Source organism: Vulpes lagopus, chromosome 2 (assembly GCF_018345385.1).
Source record: "Vulpes lagopus strain Blue_001 chromosome 2, ASM1834538v1, whole genome shotgun sequence".
Taxonomy (NCBI): Eukaryota; Metazoa; Chordata; class Mammalia; order Carnivora; family Canidae; genus Vulpes; species Vulpes lagopus.
The window spans coordinates 122,175,733-122,200,159 of NC_054825.1; the positions used below are offsets into that span (position 1 = coordinate 122,175,733).

The following is a 24,427-nucleotide window of genomic DNA, read 5'->3' on the forward strand; positions in this document are numbered from 1 at the left end:
TAAATGAGGGAGGGGGCAAGGAGGGGGAGAGAGAGAAGGAGAAAGACAATTGGTGTTTCTTTTATAATCATATTCATGTAGTGCCCTTGGTAGGAACACCACTAAATTATACTGTGTTTTTTGTGCATTGCTTCATGGGGCACATAGAGTTAACCTCTACTAGCGATCTTAAACTGGATCATCTGGTCATGTGGTTCTCTGTCCGGTTTCTCCACTGTAAGTCATCATTTTCTCCTCTGATTAGTGTTTCATGGGGAAAGTTATCCCAAGATTACATCAATATCTTACTTTTCATCAAATCACTATTCATATTGACAACTCCATTGTTGACAACCACCACAATGGTGCTTTTTTGTTCCATCATTTCTTCTCCATTTTAAGTTGGCATTCTACTGTAAGGAAGAGTTTTCCCTTCTTCTCCTGTTTGTTTACTAATTTATCAATTTATATTGCTATGGAATCATGGATGCTTATATAATTCATTGGGTTATAATTCATTACTGTCACTATTTTGTTCAAATTGTCTCAGATTTGATCAGTGGGAGTCACTTTGAGGTGGTTCCTGTGTTCTTTTGAAATATCCTCATTAGTTTCTGTGTACTTCTTATTTTTTGGCATTTCTGACTGTCCACTATTTTGTAGTTTATTATTTAATTATAATTGAAGTTGAATGTGCTTAAGAATATCTTTTGTAATTCTTTTGTTTTTTCCTTTCTCTTTATACAAAATTAAATTGGAGGTACTTTTAAGTATTTTTAATATTTCTAAAGACCTTACAAAATGGATGCTGGATATTTTTTCAATGACTTCTTGATTTTAATAATTTACAACAAGGGAAAATTTCAAAATGCATATAATCAGAGGGATATATTTGAAATAGAAAAGGGATACGTATTTTTATCACTTTATTTAAAAAAAAGATTTATTTTTTTGAGGTGGGGGAGGGGGTAGAGAGAGGGAGGGAGAGAGGGAGGCCAAGCACACACACTGGGAGAGAGAGAGAGAAGCAGACACTCTACTGAGCAGGGAGCCCGATACGAGTCTTGATCCCGGTACCCTGGGATCATGACATGAGCCAAAGGCAGACAAGCGACTGAGCCACCCAGACACTCCTATCACTTCTATTTTTTTTTTTTTTTTTAATCTTAGATGTTTGTCAGGGGAAAGATTTTATCCAGGAATGTGGCTAATGCTCACATGGGAAGACAATGGTATTTACTTCCCTGACTTCATCCCTGGAAAAATTTTTGTCCACATTCTCTAATGTTCATTATTAGACTTCTCTTTTTCCTTCCCTTTATTTTTTTTTTTTCTGTTTATACTTTTATTTGCATTTATTCTGTGCAGAATTTACTCCCGGGCCATAAGTTTTTGTTTCTTCAGTTTCTTCTGGGATATCCTTTTCTTCTCTGCACCTCCTCTTCTGGTTTAGAAACAGTCTACTCATTTTCAGTAAGGATCATCTCAGTGTGGCAGGGAGCACTCATGTATTGGTTAATCTGACGATGAGCCCTGTAAGTTCTTTGCTGCATCTTGGGGGCTTTATCCACCTGGATGTGCTTGATGACCAGAAAACCTACATCCAGACCCTTACATTCAGCATACTCCCTGCATTTTTAAGCATGTGCAGTAAAAATTCTGCACTCTTTGGGCCATCAGCTATGTCCAGCCCTACTGTTTGGCCTGGGCACAGCTACCAACTCCACCATTATAGCGACAGAATGGCACACATTGCTTCAGATACTTGGTGGCTTTTTGGATATGCATAGCCTTGATGGCCTGGGCAGTTTCATGTGTGTTCTTAAAGTGTATATGAATATTTGAACCTCTTGATTTGCATAATTTTATAGGGTTTTCTGGGTCGAGTGTATAGCAGCCCTTTTACAGAGATCACCTCAGGTTGCTTATGACTAAGATGATCTTCCCTTTAGCCTGACGTGATCTTACTAATGAATTAATAATTTTATTACTGTTAATTTATTAACGAACTTAGTTTGTCTTGTGTTTTTAGGAAATGAATTATTTTAACTTCTGTATTATATGTCATCCAAAATCTTTGTTCTTTTGAAATAGCACAAATATTATTAAGAATTTAAGACCAAAATCATCTGCAAAAGGTTGAAATAATGTTTTTGCTTCTGAATTAAACAATTTAAAATTAGTTTGATTATGCTGTATTGAAAATAAAGCTTTTTATTGGACTAAAAATAAAGATTTCATTTTAAAATTGTACCTTAGCCCAGCTTAAGTTTAAGACTTTTATGCAAAAAAAATACTAAAAAACACAAAAAAACAAAAAAAAACTTTTATGCTTTTGGTATAGTGAATATAGGCTCTTAGTCCTACTATCAAATTTGTTATTCAACCGAATTCTGTTATATGATTCAAGTTTAAAAATAACAGGGACCCCTGGATGTCTCAGTCTGTTAAGCATCTGCCTTCAGCTCAGGTCATGATCCTGGAGTCCCCCATCTAGCCTTGGGTTGGGCTCCCTGCTCAGCAGGGAGTCCTCTTGTCTCTTGCCCTCTCCCCCTCCCCCCAACTCAGGTGCATGTAAGCACCTGTGTGCGCTCTCTTTCTCTCTCTCAACCATCTCTCAATAAAATCTTTTAAAAAAAGAATTACATATTGTAATCAAGTTTAATATTAAATATCTTTAAAACTAGGGCATTTTGAAAAATGTAAGACATAATAAAAATAAAGTGCCACCTAAATGCTTAGTTATTTGTGAAGGATTGTCAGAGCTTCAAATAGAAAAAGGATTTTCTATTTGGCAATTTAAATTGCAGTGAAGAAATTGCTACTCAACAAACTTGCCATATTTTCTCGAGTATAGATTTACCCCATGTTAGTATATTGGGTTTTTTTGTCAGCATCAAAATTTTTTGCTTTGTACACTTTTTATCTTTTCACCTTTGTTTATTCTGTCCCCATTGCTTGATAAAACATTTCTTCATTCCTCAGCTGATAAAATTCTAGTTATCTTTCAAGACCTAACTTAACTGTCACTGCCTCTGTGATACTTTTCCAACCCTTCTCAGCAGAATTACTCTTTCATCTGTGCTCTCTCACAGTAGTTTATTCTTCTCATTCATAGAGACTGACAGCATAGAATTACTGTAAACTGTTGGTATTTATGGGTTTATTATTCAGTTTCAGCTTCTTGCAAGTGACCCTGAGGATCTGTGTGATACTCATTTGGATGGCATAAATTCAACTCCCATGTGTTTGATGTTACAGGAATTGCTAAGCTACTGAGTGCAGTGAGTGCAGCTGTCTGCTTTATGTGGCCATATAATATTGTTTTCTAATTGGCATTATAAACAGAGAACTCTCTTGAGGTGATTAGAAACTGCATTTCTTTTTTTTTTTTTTTTTTTTTTTTTTTAAGATTTTATTTATTCATGAGAGACACAGGCAGAGGGAGAAGCAGGCTCCACGCAGGGAGTTCGACGTGGGACTCGATCCCAGGTCTCCAGGATCATGCCCTGGGCTAAAGGCGGTGCTAAACTGCTGAGCCACCCAGGCTGCCCAGAAACTGCATTTCTTTGTGAAAGATGTCCTTTAATAGAAAATCTCACTGCTCTGCTTGTGATAGAAATGCTGACAAAGAAGCTTTAATAAAGTATGTCCCAGGGGGCACCTGGATGGCTCCAGTGGTTGAGCATCTGCCTTTGGCTCAGGTCATGATCCCAGGATCCTGGGATCGAGTCCCACCCACATCAGGCCTCTCTCAGGGAGCCTGCTTCTCCCTCTGCTTATGTCTCTGCCTCTCTCTATGTGTCTCTCATGAATAAATAAATAAAATCTTAAAAAGAAACATGTCCCAGTATAGGATTTGGGGGATACATTTTTTCCAGTTTTATCAGGAAATAATTGACATACATCACTGTATGAATTTAAGGCCTATATAGCATGATAGTTTGATTTACATTGGGAATAAACTTTAGTAAAATGAATTTTGGAGTGGCTCAGAGCAGTGAACATGTTTTTCATCTCTTAATTAGGAACCAAGAAAAAGTGATCCCTTGAACTGTTTTTAGTGAGTGCTCTAATCAGGCAAAAATGTCTTTCTCAAATGGGAGGTGAAATTCTAATGACATTTGGAAATAGTTTGAGGTGTAAGATTCATAGGAAAATAAGTGTCAAAATTGATTCATGGAAAAACTAGGGGCCTATGTGCACAGTTTTACTTTTAAAAAATATAATCGTATATCATGAAAGTCACCCTTGTTACATCCACAAAGTTGTGCAACCATCACCACTTTCTAATTCTGGAACATTTTTGTCACCCCAAAAGAAACCCCGTACACATAAGCAATCACTACCACTTCTGCCCCTGGCAGCCACTTATCTGTCTCTCTGGACTTGCCTATTGTGGCTGATTCAGGTTTTAAATAGATGTTTGGATTGTAGGGCTATAGTAATAAAAATGAAATGAAGATAGCATACCTTACTATCATAATGGCTCAGGCATAGTACAGGTTTATGGTTCCTACTTAACAGTTTGCACAGTTCATTGCAGTATGTTGGGTATGAAATATGTTAGGATAATATAGAGTAAAGAATTTTTTGTTACCTGATATTTTTAAATTCTTAGTATGGTAAGAATTATGCTAAATTGATTGGTTTTAGTATAATAGGGTAGTGGTTATAAACAAGCTTGTTGATGATAATGATGACCCAAATGATGTTCTTTCATTCTTTTTTTTTTCTTTCATTCTTAAACTCAAAGATCAAGCTGAAAAGATAATCTAAGACACCATTGTTTTTCTGCTTTTAAGCAAAATGCCTGGTGACTCAGTTTCAACAGCTTAGCATCATTTGTGTCATCAGTATCAGTTAAACTTACATTGGTTTTGTACTTTTAGATTTGATTTTAAATTTGTTTTGGTTTTATAGTTATAAGGGATATAAGCGTATGGACTTTATATCACACTTAGGCTTTCTATATCTTTAAGTCACTTTTAATAAGAGTACTTTAAGTCAACTCTGCCAGGAAAGAAGATTTTTTTTTCCCTCTAGAAAAGGGAACATAACTGAGTTTGACTACTGCTGTTTCAGACATCTGTAAACCCTGCTTTTTCTAGCTTAAGGTCAAGGCTATATCTTCTCCTATTAATCATGGTGTAGAATGTATTGCTTCATGTGAAGACTCCAGATTTGATGTCAACTAATGTTATGAGAAATACATTTCTGGCTATCAAGGGAACATTAGAAAAATGTTAGATCAGACAAAAACTGAACTGGTCATTACTTACTGGAAAGCCCTAAGGAAGGATGCAGAGAATGACTTCAAGAGAATTCTTTCCACTGATAATACAGTGAAGTGCATTATGAATGCTGCTTGATAAGTGGGTGATGAAGGTTTCAAGCATGTGGTTGAGGTAATGAGGGAGAGCTCACTGAAGGTCAGAGGGGCTAGAGAAGTCAGTCAAAGAGCGGTAGTGAAGACAATGTTGATGCATTGGAACGGGCTAGCTGAGACTGGTGGTCCTTTACAGGATGCTAATTGGCACCTTTTCCATTTTGGACCAGAGCTTTAAAATTTCCCATACAATAAATGTTTGCAGAGACTACGTAGAAAGGTATCAAGATTTCCAAAGGAAAAGATAAAAAATGGCAATTTACAATGTCCTTAATGGTACCCATACCTAGGGAGCCCCTGTCCACTGCTGTTCTTCAGCATTCTGCTCCATAGTTGTTTCCTCCTCATCTGTCACCTGTTTCTTCTGCAAAGAATGATGCCAACAACCTGTTCTGAACTATGGCAGTCTGACTGTCCTGCTTTCCAGGTGTCCTCCTCTCCATTCACGTAGCACATGAGTTGCATAGCAGCAGTCACCACTGTTCATTATCGTGGATTTGATTTTATTTCATGGTTAAGGTGACCATGTAGTGTTTATTTTATTGGTAGCCTATTTGAATAATCTTATACATAACTTTGATCTTGTATTTACAAAGTTAATAGCGGTTTCAAGGTGCCATTAAAATTTTGCAGGGACACTTCATTTTATAGGGAAAGTATATGCCGATTGGACATTATTCTTTGGGAATTAATAAAAGTCTCCAAATGAATCAGTCCCTCATGAATGTCAAGGAGTTGTGGAATATATTTCTGTCCTATATGCTCTTGTGAAATCCTTTAGCGTGGACATTGTCTTGTATTTTTGTGATTTAAATGCTTGGTATTCTTCCGTAGAGCATACTTGCATTTTCTCTCATACTCATTCTACAGGGAAAATGATTTAAACTACTTTTTTCAGGGGATCCCTGGGTGGCTCAGCGGTTCGGTGCCTGCCTTTGGCCCGGGGCGTGATCCTGGAGACCCGGGATTGAGTCCTGCATCGGGCTCCCGGCATGGAGCCTGCTTCTCCCTCTGCCTGTGTCTCTGTCTCTGTCTCTCTCTCTGTCTATCATGAATAAATAAATAAAATCTTTAAAAAAAATAAACTACTTTTTTCAGATGTGGTAATGTTAAAATACGTTGCTTTTTAAAAATACAGATTATTCATAGGTTAAAGGGACAGTTAGTCTATGTGAAATAAAATGGGGGGACGTCCATACAGCATTGGATAACCCTGTGACGATCCAGTGTGGGGTGTGCATGTGAGTGCTCCTAAAAGTCAGCTGTTCTTTCTTCAGATATACTGAAGAGATGGTACCCTGGCACCCTTGCCTGAAACTTATTAGCAACTGTGAGCAGAAGCTTTCCAGTCACACATCAAGGCGCTTGATAACAATGGAAAAGGTGAAGAAATTTGAGGTAAATTATCCTAGTATCTTTGGGGTAAATTCTGGAAGAATCCAAAGGAGATTTTTGTAGTTTTCCTATAATGGAGTCTGGAATTGCTAAGTCCTTGATTTTTAAAAAGCTGTCGAATTCAGGAAGAGGCAGAAGTTCAAGAGGTTTGTGGGATTTGGTGGGATTCAGAGGGTAGGAGTTGGATACAGAAATTGGGTAGCAGCATAGAAATAGAAGCTCACCTTCACTTCTCATCTTTGCTATGAACACAGTTAAAAAACACAGACACACACTCACACTTAAACAACTGTTGTCTAATGAGCAGTCTACTAGAGACTATTTTTTTCTCCAAAAGCAAAACCTACTTGACTGCATACTATTCTCAAGAGAAAAATATCACTTTATATAATGGAGAAAGTAATTGGCCGTCATCTTAGGGCCTAGCACTCGTGCTCACTCGCTCGCTCTTTCTCTCTCTCCCTCACACACACACACAATTCTTGAGAAGAACAAAACATTGGTTATTTCATATCCAGGTCAGAATTGATATGAATAATGCCTCGTAATGGAGCTTAATTAAATCTACAGAATGCTCCCTGGGCTGTACTAACATGGACTGACAACCGCAGCTTTCCCAAGTTCACTAAACTTGAGCGAGCCCCATCTTTGTTTTTGATCTGTAGAGTACGCAGAAAAGAACAGTGTTACTGCCTGAAGATTTTGTGATATTTATCTCCATGTATGGTTTTTTTTCATCTAATTCACAGCTTATGGATTCTTTCACAGTAATGAAAACTAATATTCATACGGTGCTTTTTGAATATAGTATTATATAATTCTTGTTTTCTTTTGTGCTTTTAATTTTCATTTGCTGTCTGTCTGTAACGTAGACCCTTATTACCACATACCTGGTTTGTGCTGATCGTCTCCTTGTCAATGATCTCTTTTCCATTTTTCACATCTCTAGTTCTTAATTGTTAAATGACTCTTCCTAAAGCACTGCATTCATTATGTCACTTCTTTATGCCCAAAGCTTAATGGCTCATCTATTTACTGAGTAAGATTCAATATGATGTAAACTTTCTTTGGTAATCAGGCTCCAATATCAGGGCATTTCAGAAAGCTTAAGCCATTTATCTATATAAATAGTTGAATCATGTTCACTCAGGGGTGGTTGTATATGTATTTATGTATTTATATACAGGTGTAGGTGATATAATTAACATAAGTGTCTGGTTGTCACTTTTATTTATTTATTTATTTATTTTTTATTTTTATTTTTTTTTTTTATTATTTATTTATGAGAGTCATACAGAGAGAGAGAGAGAGAGAGGCAGAGACATAGGTAGAGGGAGAAGCAGGCTCCATGCACCGGGAGCCTGACGTGGGATTCGATCCCGGGTCTCCAGGATCGCACCCTGGGCCAAAGGCAGGCGCCAAACCGCTGCGCCACCCAGGGATCCCTGGTTGTCACTTTTAAAACAAGTTTATATTCAAATGATATCCATGGGGTGGCATTTTGTACTCGTTATATTTATGTCTTAATTATTCAGTATTTTGAAACTTTTAGATTTACATTTAAAGAAATGTATTAATAATAAACAGTTATTTTGCTGTATAGTGACATCTTGCTTTTCTTCAAATTGTGTTACTGGACTTTGGTGCTCACATTTTAGCACACTGGTCATTTAATTGTTCCTTGGAAATCACAACCTGTTCCAAGGATGATGATCTACCATTAAATATTTAAAACATTTAAGAAATTTAAAATGATAAAAGAGGGGTTTCCAAATTGTTTGACACAATGACAACCTTCAGAAATGACATTTTTGGATGGACAACGTTTATTTGGATATACAGTAGAAGTCCTTTTAACTAACCTCCATTTCAAACTCAGTTGATTAACCAGTACTGGCCATTTTTGTCCTAAAACACCAGTATTTATGCCTGTAACATGACATATACTTCCAGCTGATTGGAAGAGTTGCTTGATCTCTGTTGTGTCTGGAGGCTTCTGTACCTACCAGCTCAATTGCCTGTTTGCCGAGTCATTTGTGTTTGTTGTGGGAACTGTTTAAGCCATGTTTGTTATGGTAATTATGTAGTCTAACTAAGTGCTAGCTTGACCAGTGAAATGTGAGTGTGAGAATAAAGTTGTCATTTCTATAAAAGCTAAGTGGAATATTTCAGAGAAATAGGTTAAATTGAGTTGCTAGGAAGACTCTTGGACTGGGGGTGGGAGAGATGACTATAAAAGATTGGCAAGAAGTTAGCCCAATCTAAGTTTCTCTACCCCAGTTGCTCTGTAGGAGTCTTTAAGTTCTTGCATCATTTTACAGAAGCCAAAGCTGGAAATCTTTGTGGGTCTTGATTCTATATCAACAGATTATAAGTGAATATACAATTTTTTAACTTAAGATGTTCAGCATATTTACAAAACATTTTCATGTTTTTTCCTGATTTTACTGACATTTTCAATTAACTCATATTAGACTGTTTGAGCTGCTATACCAGAATACTGTAGACTGAGTGGCTTAAATAACAGAAGTTTATTTTCTTACAGTTCATGAGGCTAGAAGTCCAAGGTCAGGGTGCCAGCAGGTGTGGTTTCTGGTGAGACCTCTCTTGCTGGATTGCAGACAGCCACCTTCTTGCTATGTCCTCTGTGTGCACATACTCTTGGTTTCTCTCTCTCCATACGGAAACATCAGTCCTATTGGATTTGAGCCCCACCCTTATCTATTTTAACTTCAGTTATCTCCTTTAAGGCTCAGTCTCCAAGTCCAGTCATACTGGGGTTTAGGGCTTCAGTATATGAATATTTGGGGAGTCACAATTCGGTCCATAACACTAAAAATTACCAACATCTATCACAGTGAATAAGAGGCTTCTGTTGCATGTTAGAGATGCTTTTTTCATGCTCTTCCAGTCAGTTACTTCTCATGTATGTTTGTCTTTTAATATTTTGAAGAAAGTATTTGATAATTTAACTTAGTAACACTGCAGCTCTTAGAAATCACAGCACTTAATGTAATTATTTGAGTTAGTAATAACATATGCCAGACACATGAGTAATACATGTAAAAAAATAGGAATAGTACCTGTAGATTTTGTAGTTGTCTTATATTAGTAAAATGAATGACATCAGAATTCTTTATTTTGTGGCCTCCATAAATAGTACTTGCACCATATGATGGTTGTCATGTTCGAAGAAAATATAGAGAAAGGACTCCAGTAATTAACGGGGCCACATACTAAAGTAGTCATTTCTATCTTAATGGCAGAATTGAAACCTGTTGTCAACAATTTTTGCATTTGCTTTCCTTTAATTTATTTAAGAAAAATCTTTTTTCTGGTACTTTTTCCAGGTTTATAATATTTATAATATTTCACTAGGCAGATATTTGGATAGCATAAAAATGCTAAGTAAGGGCACACACCTTAGGTATTTTTTATTTTATTTTTTATTTTATTTTTATTTTTTGATATTTTTAAACCTATAAAGAGAATGTTAATTCTTGTTTGTTTTTATTATTTTACTTTGGTCCTTTTCAAATTGATTTAAAAATAAGGAAAAACTCTAGTGCTCAAATAATTTTTTGAAAGTCTTCACTTTATATAAGTTCAAATTTAATCAGTGAGTTTTAACCAGTATGCAGTGTACTGTAACCGAAAATACTTCGTCATGTTAAATTAATCATGTTTGGTTTTGAATTAATCACCTCATTTCTACCTTCTGTTTGTATGGAGAGGACTGTATATAATTGCAGCAAGATCTCAGTCCTTTATAATGCAAGTGATGACACAGAATTGTCAAACAGTTCTCATACGCCCCTAACAAATTACTCTCGGCCTTGTTCAGCGTTGTTGACTTTGGCAATGGAAGACTATTAATTGTAGATTTTTACACTCTGGTGTACTATCTCTCTGCATTTTTGGTTTGTCACTTGTTAGGTTTAAATTCAGTATGACTTTTGGCCCACTTGATTCATTGTTATAAAGTGTTCTCCCTCTCACCATGTAAAATGTAACCTTAAGTTATAAATGGGAAAACTGTCTAAAGAATGTAGGTATTTTATAAAATTTTGTGTCTTTTTACTATTGCTCTAGTTTTTAGACTTGCTTATTGAGCATTAGTAGTAAAGAAGAGAATTTTTGCTACCCCTATTAATGAAAATGCCTTATAAGAGGGGCCATTATTCCCTATTGATAGAGTGTGAAAGAGAAGGGAATGATGATTAATGCTTTGATGCTGCTTATTGTTACAAAGCTTTCATGCCTATCTTGTTGTGTTATTTTGCTAATTTTAGAGACTAGGAAGTAGCTGAGTAGAGACCAAACTCTTCTTTGTACTTGAAACTCTTTCTTTGACCTTTTTTTAATGCATCATGTTGCCTCTTTACCAAGACAGTTTCTGCCTTTGGAATATGCCAAGGTTAAAAGGCAGATATTCTTGAGTGGCATATTTCTAGTTTCTTTTAAAAATCATTTTTCCTCATTGTTCATGGGGCCATGGTAGAATGGGATTTGTTTTACTTGAATTCATTTTTCCTGTTGATATAACATGTAGTTGATGCTGCTATATATAGCTGTGGTCACAGTGGTTACTCTTATAAAACATTTTTCTCATATGAAGTTTGTTGGGAAAAAAATGCTGATTTCCAGAGTTGTCCAGAACATATCAGAATATGAGTGTAATAGTTACATCTTTGGTGAAAATCACCTAAAACGGTACTGTCCGCCTTTTCCAATCATGCACTTGGACAAAAGAGTACCCAAAGTAGTCATTTTTGAGATTTCCTTAAAGTCTTTTTTTTTTTAAACATTCATGCAGCTTTTAAAGGCGATTCTGTAGTATGTTTAAGTGTAAAAAAAAAAAATGTATCTTAGGTTGCCATTGCACACTACCATCATGTGCTGTTTGTTTTGTGGCTTATCTGACATGCTACCTTAGAGTGATTTGAGAAGTGCTGAAGTCTAGGTAAGTTGAATTCTGGTATTATATGGGCACTAATTTAGACTAAAGTTATGAAGTCAGTTGTAATTATTTTTTACAGCCAGCCAATATGGTTCAGATGATTTAAAATAGAGAATATTGGGAGGTCATAGTGGCAGGTGATGAGAATTAATGTTAATTTTTTAAAATTTGGACTGAATAAAGAGTCCACTAATATGAAGCTGATGAATGCTTCATTAATCAGAATAGAAGGTGACCAAAGCTGAGGGATTTGACTTAAGGACCAAAAGATTTTGAAGCTGTGGAGAGAGAAAAAAACCATTTTTTTTTAAAGATTTTATTTATTTATTCATGAGAGACACAGAGAGAGAGGCAGGCTCCACGCAGGGAGCCCAATGTGGGACTCGATCCTGGTCTCCAGGATCACGCCCTGGGCTGAAGGCAGCGCTAAACCGCTGAGCCGCCCGGGCTGCGGAGAAAGAACCATTAACATTGTAACATGTTTTAAATGAGGAAGGGAGAGAAGAGACTCCAAGGTCACTTGTTTGAGAAAATGACTTATGGATGACTTGAAGTAGAAGAAATTAGTCTTTGTGATAAGTAGTTTACATGGTAGAATGATAGTAGCGTTGCTAATCATAAACTGGTGGTTTGGTGACATAATGCTTGTGCCTATTTTGTTATGTTTTATCTCTTCTCAGGATTAATGCTGCTACTTGTTTTGGCAACTATTTGAATTAAAGGTGGTTTCCCCTGGCTGACCTTTCTTTCTGAAATATTTTGTTTTTTGCCTGTCTCATGCCAGGACAGTGGATATTTTCCTTTTGATTAGAGCTATGAAAGATTAGAGATGAGGTGTGAAGTATTTCAGTCATATAACATGCCTAGTGGGCAGGAGATGCAACTTCATGGAGATGCTACTTTATCAGTGAGAAAAATAAGACTGGGGTGACACTAAGTAAGAACATGGTAATTAGATATGGGCTTTAATGGAGGTCCTAATAGAGTACGGTATTCGGTATTCATTACCATCAAAATGTGTATATATGAGAGACAGAGACCCAGAAAGAATCATTTAAAAAATTACTTGTGTAGTAAGTCAGAAGGAAACCATTTGTATTATCTATAAATTATGTTTTGACCTGAGATCTTTGAAAAAGGCTTGTAAGAGTAGAAAGAGTAGATAGAAGCCTAGTGATGCAGCATATCATGTTGAATTAAGTTTTAAGAACTGTGTTATCTACTTATCTCAGGTTACCTTGTCCTGAATGGCTTGCTTTAGCTGTTAATGGTACTTTTCCTTGAATTTACATCTTAAAGGGTCATCATTTGACTTTTTCTTTTTTTCTTTTTAATTTTTATTTATTATTTATGTATTATAGTCACAGAGAAAGAGAGAGAGAGGCAGAGACACAGGCAGAGGGAGAAGCAGGCTCCATGCACCGGGAGCCCGATGTGGGACTCGATCCCGGGTCTCCAGGATCGCGCCCTGGGCCAAAGGCAGGCGCCAAACCGCTGCGCCACCCAGGGATCCCTGACTTTTTCTTTTATACATCTGCAACTAACCGATTTTGCCAAACAAACTGGGTATTTTGTAAGTTAATACTGTTCATAATGGTTTTAAATTATTGTTTCTGGTAAACCAAGAAGAAGCAAGCGTTTATCGCCTACCTGCTCCAGGAAGGTAATCATTTAAGATACCTGGATTCTAGTACATATCTCTTTTATTTGCAGGAAAAATGCAGTTCTCTGAAGGTGACAGAGCATCTGTTATTATGCTCTAGCTATAATGATTGTATTTTTGAGCTGTGATAATAAAACAGTCTTTAATATACTCATGTCATATTATAGAATCTTAGAGGTCAGTTGCAAAATACAAGGTATGATCTGGGAGTTGCAAAGTATGAATGGTTTAGGGAAATGGGAAGTTTAAATATGGAGTCTGCATGATCCTCTGGAGCTTCTTTTAAAATTCTTGAATGGCAGATTTCCTACTTGTTGGTTTTTTTTTTTCTTTCTTTATTTATGATTTGGTTAACTTAGAATTATCTTTCTGGTACTTGTCAAATCCAAACATGAAAATATATGTCTTCTCCCTCCATGACCTACCAAGAATACAACCCTGAAGTTTTTAAGCATATATTTTTTCTGCCTAAAACATAAGTGTAGGGCAGCCCTGGTGGCTCAGCAGTTTAGCGCCGCCTTCAGCCCAGGGTGAGATCCTGGAGACCCGGGATTGAGTCCCATGTCAGGCTCCTTGCATGAAGCCTGCTTCTCCTTCTGCCTGTGTCTCTGCTTCTCTCTCTCTCTCTCTCTGCTTCTCTCTCTTTCTATGTCTCCCAGGCAGGCAGGCAGGCAGGCAGAAATTAAATAAATAAATAAATAAATAAATAAATAAATAAATAAAATTTTTTAAAAACCCATAAGTGTATAGTTTAATGAATAATTATGAAGTGAACATCTGTGTAACCACCACCAAGGTTAGGATTACAGTACCTCAGAAGCACCCCTTTTGGTGGCTGTTTCTGATCATAAACACTTCTTCCTGCAGGTATAACCAGTAATCTGACTGTTATAGTGATAACTTTCTTGCTTTCCTTTCTAGTATTGTTGCTATTGAATTGATCTGTAAACAAAGTAATTTGCTTGTATCAGATCTTTATGGAAATCCATGTGTATTTTTGTTAATTTTTCTTTTAATGGATTGTGACAGCTTAGAAAAGTCAACTAGAAGAATAGTCTCCAAATTAAAGCAAAAGAATATGTATGCTGGTGCATATTTTGGTCTGTTAGATTCATCCTTTGCTACTTACTTAGTTTTAATTAAATATTTGGACATATTAACTAATAAGTTGTATTACATTTTTATCTGGTGTGTTAGCCCTGTATTCTTTTAATATTTGAGATTAAGTTTTGAATTTTATGAAGTTCATGTATTTCTAGTGGAGAGCATGTAGGAAGTACTTCTAGTTCTGTATCGTCATGATAGCATGAATATCCATGATGGTCTTTTTACAGTTAGAAATTATGTGCTGAGTGCCTGATGTCAAAGTTGAACCACTAAATGTTATTCATTTTCAAAACTCAGTGAAGATTTTAATATATTTAAAAATTTTTTTTAAAAGTACAGATTATATACGAATACCTAATTTAGGGATAAAGATTTCTACCCTTACCTTGTTACCATTAAGAATAATGCTAGAGGTTTCTCTTCAGCGTATTGGATGCCAGACTTTTGACCTGCTTGTCCTTGGTTTGGAAATGGCCTAGTGCTGTTTATAGTTGTATAACTTTAGCACAAGTGGTTTCTATAGCTACTGTCCAGTACCAGATGTAGAACAGTGGGAAGGTTTGATAAGGGGAGCAGGATTTTTAAACAAAAGCCGGACATGGGTAATTACCCTGACGCTGAACTGAGGCCCCTTATATTCAGCACTGTCATTTACCTTTCATTTCATTCTCAACTGATTACAAGGAGAATCTACCCACTGTTTTACTCTTCCATCTCTTTGCCTTCTTCCTCTCACCTTATGTAAGAATGTATATCATAGCTTTAATCCATTTCAACAATACACAAGTGAGTCTTTCTTGATAAAGTTAGATGAGCATTGTTAGTTTGGTGACTTTTGCTGTGATGATAGCATCATTGGTTTTCACTTATCACAGAATAAGTTTCATAAGCCATTTGTACTCAGTTGTTTGCAACGAAACTGCTGTTTTGTATAAACTACTGTCACTCTGAGAATATAAATGACTTCAGGTTAATACTAGTGAAGTAGAAGAAATCATTATCTCATTATCAGGAACTGTCAGTAAGTAAAAAAAAGAAAGAAAAGAAAAGAAAAGAAAAGAAAAGAAAGAAAGAAAGAAAGAAAGAAAGAAAGAAAGAAAGAAAGAAAGAAAAAGAAAGAAAGAAAGAAAGAAAGAAAGAAAGAAAGAAAGAAAGAAAGAAAGAAGAAAGAAAGAAAAAAGAAAAAAAGGACAACTTAAACCTGACATATAATTATAATAGAAGCCATTCGGAATACTTATGAATGGTTGTAGACTTCTACAGCTTCATCCCCAAACTGACACTTCCCTAGGGGAAACCTCTTTATTTTTAAATGGTAATTTTATGCATTGTTATAAAAGGTATACATGTTATACATTGATGAAAAGATATTTTGGGGGAATTGTATAAAAGTAACTCTTTTGGTAGTAAAAGGACACAGTGAGAGAGAACTTTGGCTTTAGTCAGAATGTGAATGGAGGTGTTATAAGAGGTAAAGCGGAGGCTTGTTTATAGTAGAGGCTAGGGTTGGGGGGATCCAGTCTGTAGAAGTGGATGGGGTAGGGGGCAAGGAAGTTGAGGAAACATACCTGATGACTCCCTTATAGTCTGTTAAGAAGGCTGTAAATGTTTACTGGGAGTGAATAAACATTTTAATGTAAGGTCTTGAGGACGGGTGAAATTTTATAAAAGGCACTATGAGAATTGAGAAAGCTGTATCTTTTTTTGTTTTTAAGATTTTATTTATTTATTCATGAGAAATGCAGAGAGAGAGAGGCAGAGACCCAGGCAGAGGGAGAAGCAGGTTCCCTGTGGGGAGCCTGATGCGGGACTTGATCCCAAGACCCCAGGATCACATCTTGAGCTGAAGGCAGACGCTCAACTGCTGAGTCACCCAGGGATCCCCTAAAACTGTATCTTTTAATGATTGTTACATTCATGTACTTCTGATATTTTTGTATGTTTTCTTTCCCTAACTTGTTTACATGTTCACTGAGGAGAAAGCCCTGGCTTTCATCACTCAGCATGTGTTTATGGGACCATTTGTGTAAGGTGTTGAGGCTAAACAGACCAAGTTATAGTCTTTATCCTTAGAGACCTTGCTGAGTGAGAGAAATGGTCACCCAAACCAGTCCAGCCTCGTGTTTGGTTCTGTAGTGATCTGTGCAAGGTGCTATGTGAACATCAAAGAGTGTCTACCTGAGAAAATAGTGGTCAAGGTCAAGAGGAAGCCAATATTTTAGCAAAGGAAAAGAGGCATGAAAGGGGTTGTGGAGCATTCATGGGTCCCTAAACATTTTAGCATCACTGAAATGCTAAGTATTTTGGGGGAGGAATGGTTGGAATCGAAGCTGAACACCAAAAAATGCCTAGGTTGAAGGTCTTTACATACCAAAAAACTTTAAGTTTATCCTTTTGGTGATGGCAAACCATGAGGGGGTATCAGTTAGGAGAGTGGCAACAGTTCGTGTTTTATGCAGGCCAGTTTGTGTTGTGGAAAGACATGTGATATGAATGTGAACGCTCCTGGCATGGTCATGCAAAGATGATGAAGCTGTAAACTAAGAAAGGTAGAATTGGAGGTTGTAGAGGAATTAATAGAATTGAGAGTTTTTGGGAGAGGTAGACATGACAGGACTTGACTGATTGGATAACTGGGCTGAGGGTGAAGGAGTTAAGTAACTTCCAGAAATCTGGCTTGAGATACCTGAGTGGGTGATGGTTTTCTTGCACATGTTTTTCTCCTTTCCTTGTTCTGCCTGGAGCACGTGGGGCAGTGCTCCTTTCCTGGGCTACTGCTGTTGGAGTCTCCCAGCTGCTTTCCCTGCTTCTGCAGTTTCTCCTGCCATTGTGTTTCCTATCTAGTAGCCAGAGTGTCTTTAAGAATGTGTGTAGGTGAGCTCTTGCCTGTGGTCTCATGGCACATTGGTAGTACATCTGAGTCTAGAATACTATAGGTACCGAGTGAAGCTCTCCTGCTTAAAATTCATCAGCAACTTTCTGTGGAATTTTGAATGAAATGCAGGCTCCTTCACATAAGCTTCAAGGCCAGCCTGGTTTACTTCTGTCCTGTGTCTTCCATTTCATTGTGTGTCACCTTTGCTTTTGTTTACCAAGTCGTAGCCACACTGGCCTGTCTGAGGTTCCTGGAGTGTCATCCTCTCTGTCTAGCCTTATAGTCTTCTCACGTTGTGTTTCCTCTCTTGTTGTGTTCCCTACAGTGTTTTCTTCCCTTCTCTTTTTGTGAGTTTAATTCCTCTTTTAGCCCTCAGATAAATATTACTTCTTAGGGAAGCCTTTTTGTTCATACTCTTCACCCTGTCTAGCCGAGTGTTTCATTTTCTTATGGTAACTCTTTCTTCCCAGTGTTTAATCACAATTAATAAGTACATGTTTGGGTATATATTCTTTAATGTCTTGTCTTCCACTAGCATATAAGCCCTGTGAATTCACAGATCTTGACGGTTTTGCTCAACTCAACAAATACTTACAGAATGAATAGTAATTGTTCAGGGATTATTTGGGGTCCTCCTTGAATAAAAACAATCAAATTCAACAATATTTAAACCATCTATTTGAAGGAAGAGTAGGAACAAATAGTTACGGTTTGCTGCAAGTTTTCTGTTTGAAAGTACACGGAATTTTGTCATTACCCTGACATCAATCCTCAGAAATCAGTGTTAAACAAAAACATTTGAATCCCGTGATACCTCAGCCTCATTTCTCATGAGAAGCAAACCAAAAAGGCAGCCGAATCACCGTATCGTGGAAAATCGTAACACCTTCCATCTGTTTAAGGAGGAGATAACAAAGAATGACAAGTTTCTGAGAGAAAGCAGTAATGAGGATAGTTTCACCTACGTGGAGTTCTCAGTGAAGAATCTATATAGTTCCTTTAAAGTCTGAGCAGTTTATGATGCTCAGTTTGAGAAGCACTCATACATGTATGTATGCTCACAGTATAATTTGGGATATCATTAGTTCCATTTAAAGTATCCATTTAAAATGTTACTGCAAAACATACAGTTTTGTTTCTTTTCTTGAAAATTTATTCCCATGGAGGTTAAAAATTACTAAATTATAAGGGGTTGGAGTACTTTCCTTTTAATGTCTTTTTTATTCTTTTTCTTACTCTTTTTTGTTGTAGAGTTGTAAAAATAATTAGCTTGAATGAGGAATAGCTTGAACAAGATCCAGCTTATGTCCTTTTTCTTTCTTTGATTAGAGAATAATTTGCAGTTCTAGATTGGACATGGATGCCAATGATAATACTTTAGAGTCACCAAGGTAGATATGTATTTGTTTATTTCCATATTATTCTTTAAAAAATGAAATGGCATGAATAGGTGCTAATGTTGCCTGAAGGAAAGTGGCCATCCTGGTCATTTTGGTGCTCTGTTATTAGATGTTTACAGCAAGCAGGACTGACAAACGGTGAGGTACGGTGTCAGATATGTGGTCCGCGGTCCTTTAAACCATCAACTCACATCAGCAAATCCTACGGAGAAGGCTTTATCTACTTCAGTCAGCAGAGGGCAGTGTACACATAAAAGTACACCATGGATTGTAAGGCTTCCTTTGGTTTTTTTTTGGCAAGTCTGTTAAAATTCCTCGAGTGGTTTATGTTTAGAATTAGCAGTACTGATAGGACAGGAAATTGGCTGGGTGGGACAGTGGTTAAGGGGGTTCTGTCTAAAAGCTTAGATCAGAAATATGTGCTACCGTAATGTTCCTATTTTGTGAGGAATATCCTCTAACTGTCAAACTCCATTTTGAGTGACCCACTAATCTGTCATGTAGGAAGTTAACTCTTTAGCTATTGCTTCGATATAATTTCTACTAAAAAAAGAAGTGTGATGGAAAAAGCATGGGTCTTGAAGTCTCATCTGGGCTGTAGTTCTGCAAATGCTACTCATTGGCTGTGTGATCTGTGGCAGATTATTTTAACTCGTTCAGTGTCCATTTCTATATCTGCAAAATTTAGATAATGATATGTTAGGAAAAGATGCAGAAGATAATTGACTTTTGTAAAACATATGGTTGTAAATATAAGTTGCTTCCTTGAATCAGAACCTGTATATTTCTTGTCATATTTATGCTGTTTGTCTTACAAGGTTAAGTGATAGGTTTGAAAGCAGTATAATTCCATTATGTAGCCATCTGAGACTAGTACAGATTTTCTTGCAGAAACTTGCATAAAAAATGGTGGTATGTTCAATAAGGAATTAATAACCAAAATATATAAAGAACTTCTATAGCTCAATGCCAGAAAAAAAGCAACCTAATTAAGAAATGGACAGAGGACCTGAATAGACATTTTTCCAAAGAAGATATGCAATGCAAATGGCCAACAGACACATGAGAAGATGCTCAACATCACTCATCATCAGGGAAATGCAAATCAAAACCATAATGAGATGTTACTTCACACCAGTCAGAATGGGTAGTATCAAAATGGCAAGAAATAGCAAGTGTTGGCAAGGATGTGGAGAAACAGGAACCCTCATGCACTGTTGGTGGGAATGTAAATTGGTGCAACCACTGTGGATGACGGTATGGAGGTTCCTCACAAAATTAAAAATAGGAATACCATATGATCCAGTAATTCCACTATTGGATATTTACTCAAAGAGAATAAAACATGAATTTGAAAAGATATATGCACCCTTCTGTTTATTGCAGCATTATTTTCAATAGCCAAGACATGGAAGCAACCTGGGAATCTGTCAATAGATGAATGAATAAAAAAGATATGGTGTATATGTACAATGAAATACTACTCAGCCATAAAAAGGATGAACCCAGAGGGTATTATGCTAAGTGAAATAAGTCAGAGAAAGACAAACACTATATGATTTCACTTAGCTGTGGAATCTAAAAAACAAATGAACAAACAGACTCTTAAACACAGAGAACAAACTGGTGGTTAATAGGGGAAGTGGGTAGGAGGGATGAGCAAAATAGGTGAAGGAGATTAAGAGGTACAAACTTCCAGTTACAAAATAAATAAATGATGGCAATGAAGATAGGTACAGCGTAGAAAGTATAGTCAGTAATGCTGTATTGTGTGGTGACTGATGGTGACAGACCCTTATTGTGGGGAGCATTGAGTAATGTATGAGATTGTTGAATCACTATGTTGTACATCTGAAATTAATATAACACTGTATATGCACTATACTTCGGTAATAAAATTCTTAAAATGGTGAGTATCTAAAAAATAGTGTAATTAATAATCTTAATATTTTATTCCTATCTCAACTACTGACATGCTCCAAAATTTAACTAGTAGTCATGAAATCTGGGAAAGATCATCTGTAATCATTCACTACCATAGTTTTCTCTCTAAGCATTTCCTAATTCCTTGTGTGTTTTTATTTTCCACGAAGTATTTTCTTGCTTACTAAAAATTGGCAGAATGCAGGTTTTGTGATGCATAGGTGATATAATGATTGATAGCGATAGGCAGATTTGGAAGTATTAGGGAAACCAGCAAACACTAGGCAAACGAGTATGAGGGACGCCAAGGGTTGTGTTGCTTGAGGATACTCTTCTCCTTTTAAGTAAACACTTTGGCCTTTGAGATACGGAGTTGGAAAAAATATCTGCAGATATTCTTGGTTCAGATGAGCAGGGAATGTGAATAGAGAAGAGTCACGAAAAGGTGATGAAAAATATGTAGAGTTGAATATCACTGTCTCAAGTGTGAGCCCTGATAAACTAAAGATAGGATGAAAGAGAAAAAAAGAAAAAAAGCATATCAAGTTTGCAATTTTCTTCAGCATCAAGGTAACAGATTCTGAATAGTTGCAAATAGATTTCATACGGAAGGGATATATTTTAAATGTGCATTCATAGGTGTATGATATTTACACGTATGACATGTGTGATCATATGTGGTAGACTGTAGATAATATTGAATGTTTCACGTGGAACATGTTATATGAACCATGAGATTTCAGCTTAGATGAAAATAGTAGCTGACATCCTTAGAGTGTCTCCCTTACCCGAGAGCTAGAGCAGGACTTCCGCTCTTTACCTTCTGCAAAGTAGTGGAGTAGCTCTTGCCAGATCTCTGACTGCACAAGAGATTTGGAGCTTTTGGGTTTTCCAGGAGTTTTTGTTACAACTGTCTTAGTTCACAGTCAGCCTTATAGAAGAAGGCATTCCAGCACAGGACCCAAACATACACCTCACACTGATTATTCTGTACTCCCTGAGAGATAAAGAAAATAGGATATTTTTTTCTTCCCAGAGATTGCATCTCTAAGATTATAGCGTTTCCTAACTTTTTCCAGTAGCCACTGGGTCCCTCTACCACACTGAACATAGGCTGGTAGGGGCTTATTTTGCTTTTCCTCTATTCTGAGGAAGTCTTGAGGTCTAAACTACTCAAATATGACAAGGTAGTACATGTTTTCTATGTCTCCTCTCTTTTTTTTTTTAGATTTTACTTATTGGAGCGAGCAATGAAGAGAACATGAGCAGGTGGTGGGGAGGAGGGGCAGAAGGAGAGGGAGAAGCCCACTCCCCACTGAGCGGGGACCCTGACTCGGGACTCAATCCCAGGACCCCAGAATCATGACCTGAGCTGAAGGCAGATGCTTAACTGACTGAGCCACCCAGGGGCCCCAGTAGTTCGTGTTTTCTTGATAACCATTAATTACCATAGGTTTTAGTTATTACTTTTGGGTTTTCCAGGCTCCTGCTGTTCATTTCCAGTCTCTCACTCTGATTGTCATATTCTCTGCTTTTTATCACCAGTTTGTCCTATTTATGTCCTTTAGGTCAAAGACCAGCAATTTTGTTCAGCTGTCTCTTTGGTCTGTGAGGAAGCCTATCTCCCACTGTGCTCCAGCTTTTGTTCCCTACTTGGGCTTCACCGGGTGAGCTGTGCAATTGGCAGCATAGGTGGTCTAGGCCCACTAGCAGCTGAGCCTGAGTCGGTCTCCAGCCCGTCCTCAGCCGTCTTACCCTAAGCCTGCACGCTGGATTCTATCCTCTCCTCCTCACCACCGCAGCTCTAGAACATTCCCTAAAGTAGTCCACATTGCATTTTGACATGGAGGTGATCATGCCCAGCCTGGAGGAGTCACGAGAAGAAGAGAATTGAGGACAGGAGGCAGAGCTGGGAAGGCCCTTATCACCTACCCGTGTTGTGATTCCTCCTGTGTGGAGGAGGAACCCGGGAGGACATCCAGAGACTGATGTGTAGGTGAATCTGACTCGCAGACATGGAGGGGAAAGCCTCAGAGTCGGGGAGAGTCTGAAGCCATTTGGATTTTAGCCAGACATGAAAGCCGGCACATTAGATTCGTGTTTGAACAGGTTGAGTTTGGTCTCAATATGGAAAATAGGCTGGAGAGGGAGTCGCTGAAGGCAGGGCCACTGACCTTTCAGGGGGGAAAAAGGCAAGGAGAGCCGGGGAGCTAACACTGCAGTACTGAGTGGTGGGCCAAGAGAAGTGGCCTTGAGACACTGGGGGTGCAGAGTGGAAGGTTCGAGGTCTGACTCGGTGTGACCGCCGGGTATCGGCCCCTGGCTTCTGATTTCCACGAGTAGGCGGAGAGTGACTCGCGGGGCTATGAGGAGAGAGGTGGGCATCTGAACTGAGCTTTCCCATACCCCCAAGTAGTGACGTCTGCCAGGGTGAAGCTCAGGTAGCTCAGGAAGTGGACATGGTTTCTGGAGACCTCACGTGGTTCGAAGCAGTTAGGATACCCCGGGGAGTAGAGGAGGGCATACCCCTTCCTTTCAGAGGCCCCCTCAGACTTTGATGGAAGTTGGAATGCTGTCCCGGGAACAGTGCCCTCCTGAAGTTGACCCTACTCCAGGACTGTGATATCCCTCAGGCATCCTTGTGGCTCCCTGCATGTCCTCCTGGTATAAAAACTCTGTGTCACTGAAATAATCCTCATAGTTGCCGGAACTAAGTTGGTAGTACTTCTCATCTAGTTGTGTTGCTTTGTGGGGAGGCAGCTCAGCTGTCAAAGCCTCGCTAACCATCTGGATCCCCAGAGATACTCCTTCCTGAGTTGAGGGAGAAGTTAGCTCTTTTGGGAGAAAACCTCGGTACGTTGCAGTTGAGAGTAGACCTGTGTTTGTGTTTGAATCCTAGCACTGCCACTCACCAGCTAGTTCTCCGGGGCCTCATCCGTAGGGAGTGCCAGTAGTGTGCCGATGGCTTAGAGCTGATGAGTTTATATAAAACATCCGTATAGGGATCCCTGGGTGGCGCAGCGGTTTGGCGCCTGCCTTTGGCCCAGGGCGCGATCCTGGAGATCCGGGATCGAATCCCACATCAGGCTCCCGGCGCATGGAGCCTGCTTCTCCTTCTGCCTGTGTCTCTGCCTCTCTCTCTTTCTCTCTGTATGACTATCATAAATAAATAAAATTAAAAAAAAAAAAAAAAAAAAAAAAAAAACATCCGTATAGTCTGGGGCCCATAATAAATACCTAGTAAGTGCCACCTTTCATTTGGTGTTCTTTAAGGATTGACCAGATAAGATGTATCTTTTACCTTTTGGAAATTATATAGTAATCGTTCACATGTTTTCACGCATCTACGGGAGTGTATGATATGCTTAGTGTCATAAAGTTTAAGTGATATTTTTTTAAATCTGATGCTCTACCTTTATTCTCAGGTTTATTTTTTTAAATTTATTTTTGGCTTATTTTTTTAATGGCACGATGGTAAGAAGCAGTACAGCATAAAGGTTAAGATCTCGGTCTCTGGAGATGTATTTGTATCTTGGCTTCTTTACTCAAGAGTTGTGCAACGGGCAAGTTGGCTAACCTTTCTGTGCCTCAGTTTCCTTATCTGTAAAATGGAGACAATTACTGTACTGTTCTTACACTGTCATTGTCAGGATCAACTGAGTCAGTGTATCTAAAGTACTTGGAACACTGGCTGGCACCAGTGGCCCTATACCTGCTATTGGGTCGTGCAGTTAAG

At 37.9% G+C, this 24,427-nt stretch overlaps 1 protein-coding gene across 4 annotated transcripts in view; it reads left to right on the forward strand.

The window, feature by feature from the left end:
- Positions 1-24,427, forward strand: part of TRMT11 (tRNA methyltransferase 11 homolog) — a 62,918-nt gene that overhangs the window by 36,413 nt on the left and 2,078 nt on the right. For all 4 annotated transcript variants that reach the window (XM_041744816.1, XM_041744817.1, XM_041744819.1 and 1 more), the window contains one exon: positions 6,646-6,766. In XM_041744816.1, coding sequence (XP_041600750.1) covers positions 6,646-6,766 — 121 coding nt within the window. The remainder of the gene's footprint in view (positions 1-6,645; positions 6,767-24,427) is intronic.